This window comes from Garra rufa, chromosome 4, assembly GCF_049309525.1.
Source record: "Garra rufa chromosome 4, GarRuf1.0, whole genome shotgun sequence".
Taxonomy (NCBI): domain Eukaryota; kingdom Metazoa; phylum Chordata; class Actinopteri; order Cypriniformes; family Cyprinidae; genus Garra; species Garra rufa.
In genome coordinates, this window is record NC_133364.1 from 9,620,989 (window position 1) to 9,641,419 (window position 20,431).

At 36.6% G+C, this 20,431-nt stretch overlaps 1 protein-coding gene across 1 annotated transcript in view; it reads left to right on the forward strand.

The window, feature by feature from the left end:
* Positions 1 to 1,043: 1,043 nt before the first annotated feature.
* The window catches only part of erc1b (ELKS/RAB6-interacting/CAST family member 1b), a 226,103-nt gene continuing 206,715 nt past the window's right edge, over positions 1,044 to 20,431 (forward strand). The window contains exon 1 of the mRNA XM_073837702.1: positions 1,044 to 1,736. Within this exon, the coding sequence (XP_073693803.1) occupies positions 1,044 to 1,736 (693 nt within the window). The remainder of the gene's footprint in view (positions 1,737 to 20,431) is intronic.

The following is a 20,431-nucleotide window of genomic DNA, read 5'->3' on the forward strand; positions in this document are numbered from 1 at the left end:
CCAATAAACTGTGACACGTGTGTTTTCTTTCTCAGCTGTTTGCTTTGACTTAAGGCGTTTACTTGCAAAGACGGGCATTTTGACACATACAAGTGTGTATTTAACCGCTTAAGCCCTGTGAAGGCCTATTTACATTTACAAATGTACAAAATTACATTCATGCATTGATCAAAAGTTTAGACATTTATTATTCAAATGACATGTTTTCTATTTTTATTTCAAATAAATATTGTTCTTTTGAACTTCTCTTCTGTTTATTAAAGAATCCTAAAAAAAATTCTACAAAACTTTTAAACATCACTGTTTTCAACATTGATAATGATAAGAAATGCTTTTCGAGCAGCAAATCAGCATATTAGAATGATTTTTGGATCATGTGACACTGATGATACTGAAAATTCAGCTTTAAAATGCATTCAAATTTAAATTGTGGGTGTATTTACCCATTCAAGGCCTATAAAGTGGCAAAAATAACTCATTGCATGGTATCAGTAGCTCAACTACTGTTTATATAAAACCTGTCAAAAGTCAAAGGAAGTTGCCCCAGATGAAGAAGGTGGAGGAAAAAACTGTGTTGAGAAGATGAAGAGAGACAGAGGTAGAGCTGAGATTGCAGTATAGGTATTGGACAGAAGCCACAGAGCTAAAGTAAATACAGTGTGGCATGTGAGTGACCTACATAGAGCCCAGTGAAGAAGGTTAAAGCGTACAGTGTGGCAGACCTGTTCATTAGCCTATTATTTCCTCTCTGAGAAGAGTGCAAGGCAGCAGACGCCAGGGAAAACTCTCGCTAGCTCAATGAAAATGTGACAGGAATGGTTTTAACTCTTCGTCTCTCTCTTTCTCTCTCTCTCTCTGTTGCAGGAATATAACATGACCAGATTAAACGGATAAAACCACAGCCTGTCTTCAATACCCAGAATCATTTGGTGAAAATGAAACATGCTTAAAATAAGACAAAAGTAGATCACAGATTCTTCAGCGTTTACAGAAATAAGTCCATATCGTCCTTTTCTCTTCACTCTTGCCTGGTTAAAACAGCCATGTACGGTAGTGCCCGATCCGTGGGCAAAGTGGAGGGCAACCACAGCAGCGGGAGCAATCAGAGTCCTGGACGTTCGCCCCGTCTCCCTCGCTCACCCCGCTTGGGCCACCGCCGAACCAACAGCACAGGGGGCAGCGGAGCCGGAGCGGGAGGTCCAGGTGGTAAAACCCTTTCCATGGAGAACATCCAGTCCCTCAATGCAGCCTACGCCACTTCTGGCCCCATGTACATGAGCGACAACGAGGTGGTGACCTCCGGCCCGGACCTGCCGAAGAGCACCATGACTTTGGGCCGCTCCGGAGGACGGGTGCCTTACAGCGTCCGCACGACCGTCATGGGATCCAGCCCGAACATCTCCACCGGGGCTCCCGGCTCTGTTCCCACCGATGCAATTGCTTTCGGAGACCACCATATGCCTTCCACCCTGGCGTCCACTGTGCCTCATTCGCTGCGCCAGGCGCGGGACAACACCATCATGGACCTGCAGGCCCAGCTCAAGGAGGTGCTCAGGGAGAACGAGCTCCTGCGGAAGGAGGTGGATGTGAAGGAGAGCAAACTCAGTTCCTCCATGAACTCCATTAAGACCTTCTGGAGCCCCGAGCTGAAAAAGGAGCGCGCCCTGCGCAAGGATGAGGCATCGAAGATTTCAGTTTGGAAGGAGCAGTACAGAGTCGTCCAGGATGAGAACCAGGTAAGAGGAGGATTGCTACATATTTGCAATGCATTTAAAGGGATAGTTCACCCCAAAATGGAAATTCTGTCATTAAATACTCACCCTCATGTCGTTCCAAACCCGCAAGACCTTAGTTCATCTTCAGAACACAAATTAAGATGTTTTTGATGGAAACCCAGAGCTTTCTGACCTTGCAGAGACAGCAACACAACTGAAACATTCAAGCCTAGAAAGGTAGTAAGGACATCATTAAAATGGTCCATGTGACATTAGTAGTTCAACGTTAAGTTTACAAAGCTATGAGAATTATTTTTGTGTGCAACAACAACAGAAAGCAACATTAAGGTTGATGTCACATGGACTATTTTAATAATGGCCTTACTACCTTTTAGAGTAAAGCAGAGTAGAGTAATTAATGACAGAATTTTTATTTTTGGGTGTACTATCTCTTTAACTTGTGTAATATTATACATATATCAGAGTAAATGAGAATATTTATATTGGTTGGGATGCATCAATAATAAAATTGTGGCTGATGAGCCATAATTATTTTCAAGCTATGGCCAGTAAATAAATTACAAATAAAGCACTAATTTTAAATGAATGTTCAATTTAAAATATGCTAAAGATTACATTTAACCGTGCTCTTAAATGAGTGTTTCAAAAGTAGGGCTGTTTAATGATTAATCACATTCAGAATAAAATATCTAAAATGGTAAATAAATGTAAATATTTTCTATTTTGTATTACATTATATATTTTAAAAAAATAATATACATGTATACATTAAAAATATATATATTTGTTAATGTATACATGTATATACATTTTTTTTAAATAATAATATTATTTTAATAAGAATACGTTTTAGATGTTGACAAAGTGGAAATGAGGATGAACAATTAAATATACATTTAATTTACATTTAAATTTACAAATGTTTATGCATTTATCATATTATACAATTATTTATTATCAAATAATACAAGTTTTTTGTTTCTATTTCAAATAAATGCTCTGCTTTTAGAACTTTCAATTCATCAAAGAATTAAAAAAATCTAAATCTAAAAATTTAAGCATCTAAGATCTTAATCTAAGCATCTGTTTTAAACATTGATAACAATAAAAATATTAGATTAATTTCTGAAGGATCATGTGACACTAAAGAATAAAATGATGATGCTGAAAATTCAGCTTTGCATCACAGGAATGAATTACATTTTAAAATGCATTCAAATTTAAATTGAAAATGTAAAAAAAAAAAAATTAACTTTCAAAATATTAAATTGTAATATTTCACAATATTACTGTTTTTACTGTATTTTTTTTATCAAATAAATGCAGCATTGCATGAAAGACTTCTTTCAAAACATGACAAAAATGACACACCAATGTGTTTTTTTTTTAATCATAGTATTTTTTCTTTCTTAGTGAAATGTTGATCAGTTAAGTGTCTAAATATGGTTTCTCTTCTCTTCTGGAATATAACTGGTCTTTTCAGTGCAGTGTTTAGTAGCCAAAGGGCTTCATCTGCTGAAACGCTATGATACGAAACGGTGCACCTGGCACTGAGGGGAAAAAAAAAGTATAGCTTGCAGATTTTATCTGATTATTAGTGAAGAACATCAGTACAAGGCATGTTTAAGAAATGGCTCCATTTGTCTTTTAGTGTTGCCTTCGGAAATGGCTTCCCGAGAGCCATCGAATATCTTGAACGAAAATGAATCAACAGTTTGTTTGGTTCACATTGACGGATGTTATGATAAAAACATTACATAGTGGAACTTTTTGTTTTTGCATAAAACTGTTCAACAAACTCCATAGGACTTATTATGTTCCCACTATTTTTTTTTTCTTTCGGTGTGGCTTTTATTGTAGATTAATAAAGCAGTTCATTTCTCTTCTGCATGCCACAGTTTAACACATGGCTATCCTGACATTTCCCATTTTATTCTCCGTCATTCATGCTGGATTTAAACTCTAGTGGAAGCTGTAATTTAGCATTTTTCCCATGTATTTTTAGGGCTTGTAGTCTACAGCATGTAGCAGGCTTTACCATGTGGCATAGACATTAACTGTTATCGTTATACCACCACCTCTCTTCAACAGGAAGATGTTTTTATGTATTTAGTCTGATCTATGCAAGTCTGGCATAGCCTGAGTTTTCACATTTGAAAGAACTGGCATCTTAAGGAAAGTCTGTCTGTACAGTCGTGGCCAAAAGTTTTGAGAATTACATAAATATTGGAAATTGGAAAAGTTGCTGCTTAAGTTTTTATAATAGCAATTTGCATATACTCCAGAATGTTATGAAGAGTGATCAGATGAATTGCCTAGTCCTTCTTTGCCATGAAAATTAACTTAATCCCGAAAAAAACTTTCCACTGCACTGTTAAGAAGGCTTCAGGGCGTCCAAGAAAGTCCAGCAAGCGCCAGGATGGTCTCCTAAAGAGGATTCAGCTGCGGGATCGGTGTGCCACCAGTGCAGAGCTTGCTCAGGAATGGCAGCAGGCAGGTGTGAGCGCATCTGCACGCACAGTGAGGCCAAGACTTTTGGAAGATGGCCTGGTGTCAAGAAGGGCATCAAAGAAGCCACTTGTCTCCAAAAAAAAAAACCCATCAGGGACAGATTGATCTTCTGGAAAAAGTATGGTGAATGGACTGCTGAGGACTGGGGCGAAGTCATATTCTCCGATGAAGCCTCTTTCCGATTGTTTGGGGCATCTGGAAAAAGGCTTGTCCGGAGAAGAAAAGGTGAGCGCTACCATCAGTCCTGTGTCATGCCAACAGTAAAGCATCCTGAGACCATTCATGTGTGGGGTTGCTTCTCATCCAAGGGAGTGGGTTCACTCACAATTTTGCCCAAAAACACAGCCATGAATAAAGAATGGTACCAAAACACCCTCCAACAGCAACTTCTTCCAGCAATCCAACAATAGTTTGGTGAAGAACAATGCATTTTCCAGCACGATGGAGCACCGTGCCATAAGGCAAAAGTGATAACTAAGTGGCTCGGGGACCAAAACGTTGAAATTTTGGGTCCATGGCCTGGAAACTCCCCACATCTTAATCCCATTGAGAACTTGTGGTCAATCCTCAAGAGGCGGGTGGACAAACAAAAACCCACTAATTCTGACAAACTCCAAGAAGTGATTATGAAAGAATGGGTTGCTATCAGTCAGGATTTGGCCCAGAAGTTGATTGAGAGCATGCCCAGTCGAATTGCAAAGGTCCTGAAAAAGAAGGGCCAGCACTGCAAATACTGACTCTTTGCATAAATGTCATGCAATTGCCGATAAAAGCCTTTGAAACGTATGAAGTGCTTGTAATTATATTGCAGTACATCACAGAAACAACTGAAACAAAGATCTAAAAGCAGTTTAGCAGCAAACTTTGTGAAAACTAATATTTGTGTCATTCTCAAAACCTTTGGCCACGACTGTACATCGCAGTTAACTTTGAACTCAGTTGGAAGTCAGAGCCCTTTAACACTCAAATGGTCTTGTTGCACGTGACTCTGGCTTGGCTGAACGGTGAGGCTAATGAGGGCCTTGTCGTCATTGCCTTTGATGCGTCTCTTTCACATCGGCTGATTAAGAAAGGCTCTGGTGACGTTTTTGGGTAAAGACAGGTGGGTTTTTAACCCATATGGCACTGCGTACAGTGAGCTGGAGTATTTGCTAGAAGAGTTGGGTTCTGTCATAAGAGGGTTTATCTAGATTAACTAAATCAATATTCAAAAGACCCTTGATAAGTTAAATGAACACATCAATTCTCGAGAGAGAGAGAGGCATTCAGAGGAGCGATAAAGGAGCAGGAATGAGTGGAATGAGGCTTGAATGCTCCTTTGAGACCTGTTCAATTATGAGATGTGACACGGCAAACCCTTTAGTCAGCCAACTCTCATTCATTGACCTCCTCTGCTCGTATTTCTCTCTTCATTCATTCAGCCCACGTGCTAGCTCACTGGGTTCGTCAGCACGCTTTCTTCAATTTAAGAATGAATGAGTAATAAAATTCTGGGTGATATGATAAACAATAGTTATTAAGAATTATTTTGAAAAGATTTTGGTTGATGATAGCAAAAAAGAGTCTGAATTATTATTATTTTATTATTTAAATAGTTCATTTTCCTTTGTCTTTAAAATAAAATAAAATCAATTTTTTTAAATGCTTAAAGTAAATTTAAGCATTTCAACAACATTACAATATAATATGCACCATGAAAATTTATATTCAGAGGAACAAATGTAATTTATTTAAAACATTTTTTTTTTGTAAATTTGTTCTTTTTCCTTTTGATAAAATAAATAATTGATCAGTGAAAAATTGGGAAAATGAGCATGCACAATTAAATGTTTAGAGTCAAAATATATGTAATATTTCTAATAATTTCATATAATAGATATAGAAAACAGTTATTGAAAATTGCAATAAGCTTTTACTGTATTTTACAGGTTTTTTTTATCAAATAAATATTTGGGAAATGAGTGCACAATTAAATATGTGATTTTATAAAGTCAAAATATATGTAATATTTACTAATAATTTTATACAATATATATATATATATATATATATATATATATATATATATATATATAAAACAGTTATCGTAAATTGCAATAAGCTTTCACTGTATTTTATAGTATTTTTGATTAAATAAATGATTGATCAATTAAAAATTGGGAAAATGAGCATGCACAATTAAATATGTGATATTATATAGTCAAAATATGTAATATTTTTAATAATTTTATATATTAGAAAATGCTTATTGTAAATTGCAATAAGCTTTCACTGTATTTTATGGTATTTTTGATCAAATAAATTATTAATTGACCAATTAAAAATAGGGGAAATGAGCATGCACACTGAAATATTGATTTATATAGCCAAAATATATCTAATATTTACTAATGATTAAAAATAATAAATAAAAATATAAAACATTATTCTAAATTGCTATACGTTTTTATATATTTTTTCCCAATTAGTGATTAATTGATCAATACCAAAATTGGAAAATAAGCATGCACAAATAAATATGTGATTATATAGCTAACATGTATGCATTTATTTACAAATAATTTAAAAAGTAAAGGTTATACTATGTCATGCATCTCTGTGACAGTCACTCTTTCTATAATAAATACCTTCCTAACTTTTATTTGTGATGTGCATCACTGTGAACATGTTTTTTTGCTAATTTGCATTCAAATGAACTTCATATACTTCCCTAAAAGCCTTTTTCTTCTAGTGTATTGTGAACATCTGCTGTGACATTTCCAGCGTTAGCAAGCACTTTCATGCAAGCGCATCCTTTCAGACAGAGCAACCGAGCCAATCGGCCGTCCATCCGTGTGTGTTTTTTATAAGCGTGTGTGTCTCTGCCCTCTGAGGAAGTAGGAACAGATGGCAGACACGGCTCCCGATGCGCTTACTGTAGTAGTGTTGTAAAAGGTCCAAAGATTCGCACCCCTATCCCACAATCTCCTTATCAAGTAGTGTCACTTTTCACAGCCAAGTTCCACCCACGCTAATATTCACCGTTCCGGTCAGACTGCTTGTTCCTAAACCCAAATGTTTGAGTCATATAGTCAGATGAGATGAGGTTTGTTTGCTGTGTCATGTCAGTAAATGTAACCTAGAAGGGTAGCAGATGGTCCAGGGTGGAGTCAGGGGTCATCAAGCTCTCTCTCTCTCTCTGTCTCTGAGATGGAAATAAACATCACATGTTGAGCTCAGTGACTGAAAACCATGGAAATATCTTGCATGATTTTCTTGTTTAGTACTTCCTGTTGTCCTGCTTGGTCTGATTAAGGTTCGTGGGCAGTATTTGCTCATTATGTAATAGATAATCAGCTCATTACTCACAGCTGAATGACTCTGTCATACAATATGCTGTTTGTTTACACTGTGGGATCATAATGGAGCAGGACTGTAAACACCATAGACTTTGAGGTGGATGTGTCTCTGTCAGTATTCTGGTTAGTGGGTTTTTGAGGGCAACTTTGACGTTTTCTCTCTTAAGATTATTTTTTTAATCTAGATTAATCTCACTGTAATCTTGGAATTAATCTAGATTAAAATGGCTAATTTGAATTCTGCCAAAGGAATATGTGTGCTACCCAAATAATGACTAAAAGTAAGTCTTTGAGATCGGGTTTCTCAAGCCAGGCGGCGCATTAGACCAGGGGCTCATCTCCTGTTTCCAAAATGCATCACAAACTGCTTGACAATTGCATTTACAACACAATTAACTATACAAACTTGTGTAACCAACTATTCCTACACTGCATGTACTTCTGCGTAAAAGCCTGCGCGACGTGCGCGTTGCAGTTAAATACACAGACGCGCACGGGCATGGATATCTGCGTGCATAGTCTTCGGTTAAACTGCGTTGCTTTTAGAAGCATCAATTCAGTTGTTGCATATAGTTTAATGTCTTTATTTCAGGATTATCAAAGTAAATTATAGCTCAAATTTGAGATTTTACTGGGGCACAGCAGATTTTCACTGGGGCATGTGTCCCAATAAAAAGGGTCTAGCAACGCACCTGCCCTGAAGCAAACCCGCCGGCTTCATAGCTGCATCCATGTTAGCACGTCACGTTTGATGTGGTAATTTCACAGTAGGCATACACACAGGTTCGAAGACTCGTTCTCGCCCCCTACAGTGCAGTTCAGCTAGGTACACATCCGTGCTAAAATATCAAGGTGAAAGTCATCATAGCTTGCGTAGTATAGACCCAGCTCCCAACCCAACTTTGAGAATAGATTAACAGCGATATTTTTTTATCGCCCGATAAGAGTCTCACGTTAACGCCGATAACGGCCCACCACTAATATATATATACAGCATTTTGTGATTGCTCTTTCCTGTCAAACGGCATTCATATCCTTCTTAAAATGTAACCCAGCTTGAATATATATAAAATATTATACAAAATGTTGAAAACGTGGTTTATAAGATTATAATTTACATTTTACATATAAAAATAGGTGTGTAAGTTTACATAAATTTCTAAAAATAAATAAATAATATTTTTATATTTATTATATATTATATTTATTTCTAAACATATTTATATTAATATATTAGTTGTATTAAATATATAATATATGTAATACATTATAATATAACATTTTTTAATATATATATATATATATATATATATATATATATTATTTAATACTTTTTTTACTTATTTATACATAAACGTACATATACATTAATTATAATTTTTAATATTTTATATATTTTTTTTTCTTTTATTTATATATATATATGAAAATATTGTAAAATAATAAAATATGAAATTTTTTTATTATTTTTTTTATTCATTCGTGTGTAATACAAACTTCTCAGTTTTTATTTGGCAACATATAAATCTGTATATAATAACAAATAAAAATATGGTTAGTGTGTGTGTGTAATATGCATTTACATATACATACATACATACTTACACATGTATATAATATAATATATATTGTAAAAAAATATATATTATTATTATTACTATTATTTAGGGCTGCACGATTAATCGCACAATGTTGTGAGGCGCGTTTAGTCAATGAAGCCGGTACTTTGATTAGTAGTAAATCTCCATCACGTGCGTTCAGCGTTCGGCAATTAATACACAGAGGCGTAAATCACTGACAAGCTACGCCAAATCGCGCTCAAACTCGCATTTGGCGTAGCTTGTCAGTGATTTACGTATCTGTGTATTAATTGCCGCTCCAGCCTAATGCTGAATGCACGTGATGGAGATTTACTACTAATCAAAGTACCGGCTTCATTGACTAAACGCGCCTCACAACACCGTGCGATTAATCGTGTAGCCCTACTATTATTACAGCTTTGTCAACTTAAAAATGTTTGTATTACAGACATCACTGAATATTTCGAAACAAATTGTATGGCTTAGTTTTTCTATTATAATGTTTTTTAAGTGATCATAAATGCAATTTTTGCTTGTGAAAAATAAAACGGATCCCAGCAATTTGCCATTTCAAGAGACCCAAATATCATGCTTTTTTGACTTTTTCTAGTAAACAACCACCTAGTGACCAACCAAAACATCCTAGTAGTGACATACCAGCTCGCTAAAAATGACTCAGAACAAAGCTACACCCTGACAGCCACACGCATCACATTGACATTATGACAGCTAAAAAAATCTAGTTTGTCTCTAAAGATACTGTCTACATTTTATTTTAGGTCTCTCAAAGCACTCAAGTTTGAAAACACAGTCTTCAAGTCTATAAAACCACCGAAAGAATAAAGAACACAATGTCCAGACGAGCTTGCTTTGTTTGCTCGCTTACTCTTGTTTTATTACTCCAGCAGTCTGTGCTGATTAAGGAGAGACTTGAGATATTTGGGACACGTTATCTCTGCCATCTCATGAACGATGTAGTAAAAGTGTTAAAGAAAGAATGCAGGGACGACTGATCATATTTTTATCCGTTCTCACCACGGGACTGTGAGCCGCTGCTCTTTGGCAGACACGGCAGCCCTTATATGGAGTCTGGTCATGCAGGATAGGTGTGGAATGAACAGAATCCTTGCATACGGTTACACAGACCTCCTCTTCGACTCCTTTAATTCACTGTCCCACTCTCCCTCAGTTGTAAGGAAAACACTGAGAAAGAATATGAGGGCATTGAGATGGGAGAGAGAGGAAAAAGAGGTGGTATTTAGATGCTTCTGGTAGCTTTTAAAGAGACCATGGCATGAAAAATAGGTTTGCTGTACTACTAGAGGGGAGCAGGAATAAGCAGGTACTTCCCAATACCCCACTGACTGTACAGATGGCCCCTCTGACATACTGCATTAAGATAAAGCCTTTGTGATCAGCTCCATTCTTTCTGTCAGTCAGCGGGAGTCCCGCCCACCTTCAAGGTGTTTATACTGTAGTGACATGTTTATTTGTTTTTGGACATATCAGACCGAGCCTGGAAGAAGCTGAAGTGGTTTACTGTAATTGGTGCAATGCTGTACTGTGGTTATGGGATATCAGTTTGTAATCAGGCAAAGGCTTAGATATATTTCTGAAATAAAAAGAAAGAATAACAAAGAAAATGTGGACTATTTTCTGGACCATTAAGATTTTTTTTTTGCAATGTTGCTTTTTTTTTGCATAGCAATTATGCTGATTTCTTTTCACAGTTGCCTGTGGCATCAGATTTGTTGCATTTATTGTGCTGGAATTAATTTGAATATATTTAAATAAAATACACATTTATACATATGTAGTGTGCAATTAGATAAATGCATCTTATACAGTTTTCTATATTATTCGGGATATATATATATATTTTTTTAATTAAATAGAGATAAATGATATTGTATAAAATAATAATAATCGCAATATTATTTATAATATTAATATTTATATAATATTTATTTATTTATATTATATATATATATATATATATATACTGTATACTGAATTTTTTTAAAATTTTACTTTATTTTAACAATGATCAAATTTTCAAAATATTGTTTTATATTTTTTCTATAGTAAATCAGCCTATTTGAATGCATGAATTATTATTCTCATTTCTAGCATTCGTTGTACTGAATTTAAATTTAATTTTAGTTTATTTTAACAATGATTAAATGATTTAAAAATATTGTATTTATATATTTTCTGTATTAAATAAGCCTATTTTAATGCACAAATTCAAATTTGCATTTATAGCTTTTGTTGTACTGAATTTAAATTAAATTAAATTTTTTTTAAACCATAATCAAATTATTTAAAAATAATTATTTTACAGTAATCATGTGTATGCATCATGAAAAAATTGTTTTTCTGCTACTTAATTTAAATGCTCTAAACTGCTCCTACATATTTTAATGTTTTTTAAATGCTTTGGCTTGCTATTTCAATTCACGAATAAACCTGAAGAGCAAAATCATACTTTTAACATGCAGCCACTTTTAATCTGCTTTGCTCTAATTGAAAATGCCTGTTTTCAAATGATTATTGCGTCCGATGACGCCCTCCCCTATTCACATCTGGTTAATTACATAATCACATTCAGTCGTCTGGCTTTGCCTCCCTTCGAGGGCTTCATGACACAGCAAGTCTCGGTTGCCATGGTAGCCTTGCAATAGCAGACCCTCCGCAAGAGCCGGCCCAGATCTCAATGAACCCTTTGAATCAGACTGTGGAGATTTTCTCTCCTCAGCTCCAGTCAAATCAACTCCGAATACTGTTTTGAATACTAAGAATCTACAGAATAGAGACATATGGAGTCCTTGGATATTAGTCTGTTTTTAACAAGCAGTATGCATTTTACAAGTACATTTTGTCATTTTTAAATGTCAAATGTCTGTTTGCACAGGCTTTTGAGAAACTATGCCATGCATTGTAGAAACAGCTGATGACCAAGCATTTGAACGAGAAAGGATGAGCTCAACCCTCATACGATGCATGTGCGAATAGTACAGATGGCCTAAAGTCTGTGCTGATATTCTCAGAGGCAGGAGACAAGCTCTAATTGGTACAGTGGAACTGAATGACGGGCCTGTATTGTGATGGTGACCTGCAGCTGACTGCACTACTGGAAGGTTTCGAGGCAAGTCGATCGGGACACAACAGCGGCCCAGTAGGAGGCTGAGACACAGACAGACACGAAGAACTGAGCTAATTGGAGAGGTCTAGACTTAAAGGGGTCATATCACGGAAAATAGGATTTTCCTTTCCCGTTTGCTCTTTTAAAATTGGAGTTTGATGTACTATGCAGAAATCTGATCGCTTCTCTTTCATAACCATCCAGTTTTATTATTGTTCCCTGCTTTGGAAAAGAAATCGATGCAAATTCTTTGAATTAAAGGAATAGTTCAGGCCATTCAAGATGTAGATTTGTGTGTTTCTTCATCTTCATCATCATCGGTGAATGGGTGTCATCAGAATGAGAGTTCAAACAGCTGATTAAAAAATCACAATAATTCACAAGCAATCCACACGACTCCAGTTCATCAGTTAACATTTTGTGATGTGAAAAGTTGTCTGTTTGTAAGAATCAAATCCATCATTAAAGCGTTTTAACTTTAAACTGACGCTTCTGGTCAAAATATTAGTTTATAAACCAAAATAATGCTTGCTGTAGTGAAAAAAGTCCATGCCCTGTTCTCATTTCACATCAAAATCCAATAACATATTTGTTTAGAACTGTTTTTGCTTATAAACTTTGCTTGATCTGTGAATATTTCTCCTCTGATACAGATGAAATGACTTGTTCAATTTTAAAAAAGCAGCATCAAAATGTTAAGTTAAAATGTCTTCAAGGAGAAGTTCACTTAGAGAACAAATATTTACAGATAATTTACTCACCCCCTTGTCATCCAAGATGTTCATGCCTTTCTTTCTTCAGTCGATAAGAAATTATGTTTCTTGAGGAAAACATTTCAGGATTTTTGTCAGTATAGTGGACTTCAATGGTGCCCCCAAGTTTGAACTTCCAAAAGGGCTCTAAACCATCCCAGCTGAGCAAGAAGGGTCTTATCTAGTGAAACTATCTGTCTTTTTCAAAACAAATTGACAATTTATGTACTTTTTTAACCTCAAATGGTCGTCTTGTCTCGTCTCTGTGATGTGCATGCATAGTCTGTGTAATCCAGGTCAGTACAGTTAGGGTATGTTGAAAAACTCCCGTCTCCTTTTCTTCTTCAACATCTAAATCACCCTACGCCCTATCGTTTTCGACGTACCCTAACTGTCTTGAACCAGAATACACAGAGTACATGCAGACTTAGACAAGACGAGCGTTTGAGGTTAAAAAGTATATAAATTGTCAATTTATTTCGAAAATGACCGATCGTTTTGCTAGATGAGACCCTTCTTACTCGGCTTGGACCACTTAGAGCCATTTGAAGCTGCATTTAAATTGCATTTTGGTAGTTCAAACTTGGGGGCACCATTAAAGCCCACTATATAGGAGAATTTTTTTTTTCCTCAAACAATTTCTTATCGACTGAAGAAAGACAGGAACATCTTGGATGACAAGGAGGTGAGTAAATTATCTGTACATTTTTGTCTGTAAGCTTTTTGCCTCAGAAGGTGGTAATTGATGGACTGGAGTCGTGTTGTGAATTTTTGTGATGCTTTTATTAGCTGTTTGCACTCCATTCTGACGGCACCCATTCACTGCAGAGCATGCACTGGTGAGCAAGTGATGCAATGCAGAGTTTCTCCAAATCTGTACTGATGAAGAAACAAGCTCATTCACACCTTGGACGCCCTGAGGGTGAGTCCATTTTCTGCAAATTTTCATTTTTTGGTGAACTATTCCTTTAAGCATTGTGCTATTATAGATAGATGTAAGTGAGAGGCTCACTGCTGTACAGACGTGCTGGAGACGATCTGTGAACCTCAAGTTCAGCTCTGTCACCTGATATAGCTGCTTCTGTGCGCTGTTGGTTTGCCGTTGGGTTTCCTCATTAGTCTGGGCGCACACAGGGAATGGAAATCAATTAATTAATGCGCTCGCTATGATTTATTCATGATGTCGATCCAGCGTGAGGAATCGCCTCACCAGGTAGGAAAAGAGCTCAGCATGCTTTGTGGTAAAAGCCGGCCAAATGGTGGAAAAACACCAGCCGTTTAACCATCATCCATTGTGCATTTGATTCAAAGTCAATCTGAATTGTGGTTTTCAACTCGTTATAAAAAACATAGAAGAGAATCTATTTTAAATGATTTACACTCTTAAAAATAAAGGTGCTTTAAACAGTTCTTCAAATCAATGCTCTAAAACAGGGGTGGGGAACCTTGATCCTCGAGGGCCGGTGTCCCTGCAGAGTTTTGCTCCAACCCTGAAAAAAAAGATACCAACCTGTATCCTGAAGACCTTGATTAGCTTGTTCAGGTGTGTTTGATTAGGGTTGGAGCTAAACTATGCAGGGACACCGGCCCTCGAGGATCAAGGTTCCCCACCCCTGCTCTAAAAGAACCATTTTTGGTTCCAGAAAGAACCATTCAGTCAAAGGTTCTTTAAAGAACCATCTCTTATCTTTTTATAATCTGAAGAACCTTCTTTCACCATGAAGAACCTTTTGTGAATCAGAAAGGTTCTTCAGATGTTAAAGGTTCTTTATAGAACCATTTAAAGAAAAAAGGTTATTCTATGGCATTGTAAAGCACCTTCATTTTTTAAATGTAAAGAGTATTAAAAATTAAAAGTGACTGTTACATACCAGATTTAGCCTGACCACATGCACGTTTGGTAAAACGGTGCCTAAGTAGCTATAGTTAGCTGTTGGATAGAAAGATCTATTCTAGATCTTCTTCAGTACTCATTTCTGATGAAACATGTCTCTTAACCACACTGGATTGTCTTAGTATGCTGAGTAAAAGGGAGGTGTGGCTCTAGCATTTTTGTGTGGGATTCTTGTTTTCTATTTTCTGGAACATGTTAGTTGGAGTCAGTGCAAAGAGTTGTGACAGGCCGAATGAGTCTGTGCTGACTGGCAAAGCACCTCAGGTCTACTTCTGTGGCCCAACTGACATTCATAGAATGCCGACGGGTCATTAAGGGTCACAGGTTGCACATGTTTGAGATTACAGCCAGGCTGTATCCTTGTTATTAGGAAAACAAGGCCCACCGCTTCTTGTCTATCCTTAGTTTAGGTTCATTTAGAGTCTTCTGAAGACTGCGGGCTGCTGCGAAGTATCCCATCGGAGTTGAAATATCCGGCAGATTCCTCAGCCGTCTTTTTTCCCCTCTCCGCTGCATTCTGTGGTTTGGCATTCCCTCGAAAACATTCCATCTGTGGGGGTTGGACCGGGAAAGTCTGATCCTTCTAGTGAGGGGGAAAAAAAACAAACACGTGGAGGAAAGTGGGAGGGTTGAAGAAAGGCCCTGTTAGCATCTGCTGGAGCTTCCATGGAGATGAATGAGAATACATTGTTACCTGAATGATCCACAGCTGTGTTTTTTTTTTGTTTAGTGATGGTTTTTTTGAGTCCCTTGTTTGTCCTGAACACTTAAACTGCCCACTGTTCTTCAGAAAAAATTTTCGGATCTCACAAATTCTTTGGTTTTTCAGCATTTTTGTGTATTTCAACCCTTTCCAACAATGACTTTATGATTTTGAGATCCATCTTTTCACACTGAGGACCACTGAGGGACTCATATGCAACTATTACATGAACAAGGTTCAAACGCTCAATAATGCTCCAGAAGGAAACACGATGCATTAAGAGCTGGGGGTGAAAACTTTTGAACAGAATCTAGATTTGTACATTTTTCTTATTTTGCCTACATATCATTTTTTTTTTTTATTTAGTACTGCCCTTCAGAAGATACTTACATGTTTCCCAGAAAACAAAATAAGTAAAATTTACCCTAATCTTTAAATTCCAAAAGTTTTCTCTTAATGCATAAATTTTCCTTCTGGAGCATCAGCGAGCATTTGAACCTTCTGTAATAGTTGCATATGAGTCCCTCAGTTGTCCTCAGTGTGAAAAGATGGATCTCAAAATCATACAGTCGTTGTTGGAAAGGATTCAAATACACAAAAATGCTGAAAAACCACAGAATTTGTGGGACCTGAAGGATTTTTCTCAAGAACAGCAGGCATTTTAACTGTTCAGGACAAACAAGGGACTCATGAACAACTATCACTAAACAAAAAAACAGCTGTGGATCATACAGGTAACAACACAGGATTAAGAATCAATTATATGTAAACTCTTAACCAGGGCCATTTTTATAAATTCAACTATAATTTTCTCTTGTGGACTATATGTAAACTTATTTTATGTAAAAGGTCAGTACTAAATAAAAAATAACATGCATTTTGTGTGATCCCTCTTATTTTGGTACAATAATTAACATTTTGCAGATTATGCAAGGTGTATGTAAATTTTTGATTTCAACTGTAGGTACTATTTAATAAGGTACAAATGAGTTACAGCTTTTATTTAACTAGTGTATATTTTAGATTTTCATTTCCAGCCAGTTGTATCGCAGCAGAGTGCTTGTCTGTACCTTACAGCTTGGTAGGAATATTTTCTTATTTTAGCTGTAGAATCAATCCCCTTTGGCTGTCTTGTCCAGCACAGCAAGCTCGTTTCATACTTTTTCCCACTGTGGTCTGTTCTTTTAAGCAGTCCTGAGTCTTTTGCCTGAGGCTGACCGATAGCTTTTTGTGTGAGTTATCACTCTGAGGCTCCGTCCTCAGGCGATGGACATGTAACAGTGTCAGGACTGTGTGTGTGTGGTCAGTCTTGTGTAGGACCCTTAAGCCTGGAAAAGGGAAGTGCAAATGCTGGCATCAGCGGTGAAGTTTATATTAATGTGAAATAAAATAAAAGCGCAAAGGCCTCAGGTATAAATATCACCTTACTGTAGCAGATGTTAAAGGAGTAGTTCCAGAGCAAAAATGTACAGATGATGTACTTACCCCGTTGTCATCCAAGATGTTCATGTCTTTCTTTCTTCAGTCGTAAAGAAATTATGTTTTTTGAGAAAAACATTTTAGGAATTATTCCCATATAGTGGTGTTCTATGGTGGCCATGAGTTTGAACTTCCAAAATGCAGTTTTAATGCAGCTTCCAGGGGGTCTAAACAATCCCAGCCGAGGAAGAAGGGTCTTATCTAGTGAAACAATCGGTTATTTAAAAAAAAAAAAAAAAAAAGTATGTACTCTTAAACCTCAAATGCTCATCTTGCTCTGCCATGCACATACATACTCTGTGCAGTCCTGTTCAAGACAGTTAGGGTATGTTGAAAAACTCCCATCTCATTTTCTTTCTCCTCTAACTTCAAAACTTCATCTTAAATCACTGTTTTACTTTTTTTTTGTAAAGGGCATTTGATCTTCTTTACACATTCACTTTGTTGACCTTAACAGTATTGAACCGGGTTACAAAGAGTACTAGAATATGCAGAGCTAGACAAGATGAGCATTTGATGTTAAAAAGTATGTACCTTTTTACTTTTTTTGGAAAATGACCAATTGATTTTCTAGATAAGACTATTATTTCTCGGCTGGGATCCTTTAGAGCCCTTTGAAGCTGCATTTTGGAAAACTCGCAGGAACTATAGAAGTCCACTATATGGAGAGAAATCCTGAAATATTTTCCTCAAAAAACTATTTCTTTACGACTGAAGAAAGAAAGACATGAACATCTCGGAAGACAATGGGGAGAGTACATAATCTTGGAGGAATTTAGCATTACATTAATTCCTCTGCAGTGAATGGGTGCCATTAGAATCAGAGTCCAAACAGCTGATCTTCACATTAATCCAAAATACAACTCCAGTGAATCAATTAAAGGAATAGTTCACCCAAAAATGAAAATTACCCCATGATTTACTCATCCTCAAGCCATCCTAGGTGTATATGACTTTCTTCTTTCAGATGAATACAATTGGAGTTATATTAAAAGATGTCCTGGATCTTCCAAGCTTTATAAGGCAGTGAATGGCTGTTGAGATTTTAAACTCCAATAAAGTGCATCCATCTATCATAAAAGGTGCTCCACACTGCTCCGGGGGCTTAATAAAAGTCTTTTGAAGTGAATCGATGCGTTTGTTCTGTACTGTGAATGCGTTTATGACAGATTACGGTTTATAACGTTTTAAATATGGATATTTTTCTTACACAAATGCATCGATTCACTTCAGAAGGCCTTTATTAACCCCTTGGAGCCACGTGGGGTACTTTTTATGACTGATGGGCACACTTTATTGAATTTCAAAATCTGAACACCCATTCACTGCCATTATAAAGCTTGGAAGAGCCAGGACATTTTTTAATGTAACTCGACTGTATTCGTCTGAAAGAAGAAAGTAATATAAAAACAGGACAGCTTGAGCCCAAATTTCACCAAATTTTCTTAGGAAATTTTCATTTTTTTGTGTGAACTATCCCTTTAAATAACGTCTTGTGAAGCAAAAAGCTGTGTGTTTGTAAGAAACAAATCCATCATTTAATGTGTTTTAAACTGTAAACTATTGCTTCTGGTCAAAATACAAGTCCATAATCCATAAATAACACTTCCTCCAGTGAAAAAGTGGTGTAGTGTGGATTATTGTGATGTTTTTTGTCAGCTGTTTGGACTCTCATTTTGACGGCACCCATTCACTGCAGAGGATCTATTGATGAGCAAGTGATGTAATGCTAAGTTTCACCAAATTTTCTTAGGAAATTTTCATATTTGGGTGAACTATCCCTAGTAGTCCCTTTGTGTGGATTACTTTGTGATTTTTTTTTATTAGCTGTTTGGACTGTTTTGGATTCTGACGGCACCCATTCACTGCAGAGGATCTATTGATGAGCAAGTGATGTAATGCTAAGTTTCACCAAATTTTCTTAGGAAATTTTCATATTTGGGTGAACTATCCCTAGTAGTCCCTTTGTGTGGATCACTTTGTGATGTTTTTATTAGCTGTTTGGACTGTTTTGGATTCTGACGGCACCCATTCACTGCAGAGGATCTATTGATGAGCAAGTGATGTAATGCTAAGTTTCACCTAATTTTCTTAGGAAATTTCCATATTTGGGTGAACTATCCCTAGTAGTCCCTTTGTGTGGATTACTTTGTGATGTTTTTATTAGCTGTTTGGACTGTTTTGGATTCTGACGGCACCCATTCACTGCAGAGGATCTATTGATGAGCAAGTGATGTAATGCCAAGTTTCACCAAATTTTCTTAGGAAATTTTCATATTTGGGTGAACTATCCCTAGTAGTCCCTTTGTGTGGATTACTTTGTCGTGTTTTTATCAGCTGTTTGGACTGTTTTGGATTCTGACGGCACCCATTGACTTCAGAGGATCCGTTGATGAGCAAGTGATTTAATGCTAAGTTTTCACCTGCTTTAATAAAAGTGACAAAATCACACTGTGACAAAATAAATTGTAGTATATTATATGTTAGGGGAACTTTTGTGATCAAGAGTGGATGTGGTAAAGCAGGAAATGTCAATCCCAGTGCCCAATCTTTAGGGTGGAGTGATTTACTTGAAGTGTAGGAGTGGAGATTAGAGACAGGACAAGACCTAGGACAAACCTTTCCACTAGACAGGATGTGTGATGTGGCACGAGGCGATATGAAGTGGAAAGAAAAGACACGGTGGATGTCTTCAATTGCACAGACTGCTATCAATGTGTGAGAGAAATCCAAACCACTGCATGCTCTGCTAAATGTTTGTTGATATTGCTATTGATCTGATGTTTGTGTCTGATCGGTGTCTGCTCACATTTATAGCCCCATAGGAGGTGTTCAGACTGGTCTTGGGTTTCAGTTGATTGCCATTTTAATATAATATTGCCATGTACAAAGCCTGCAGGCCTGATGGTAACTTCATTATAGTGCATTGGGTCTTGTAAGAGTGTTGATGTTGTCCATCACTGCACTATAGAGGCCTGTTTGTAGTCTGTTCACTTGGGCCTGCCCTTTTCACCTCTGTCTTGTCTTTGTGCCTGCTTTCCCATCATGCCTCTGAAACCTCCTCTATCTCAGTGTTTGACCCTGCTTGTCAGCCTTTTAGCTTTTCTTTAGTGTAACTGGCACTTTTATGTTAATATATAAAGAATGAAAAGATCAAAGTGAAGATTTAAGATGTGTTAGATTTCTGCTTTGTCCTGTCAGAGGTTTTATTCCCCCTTCATTTTGAGTTAAAGGCTGGCTGATGCTTGGTATTGATTTCTGTGTGCCATGTCTTGCTCTTTAGAAGTGATTTC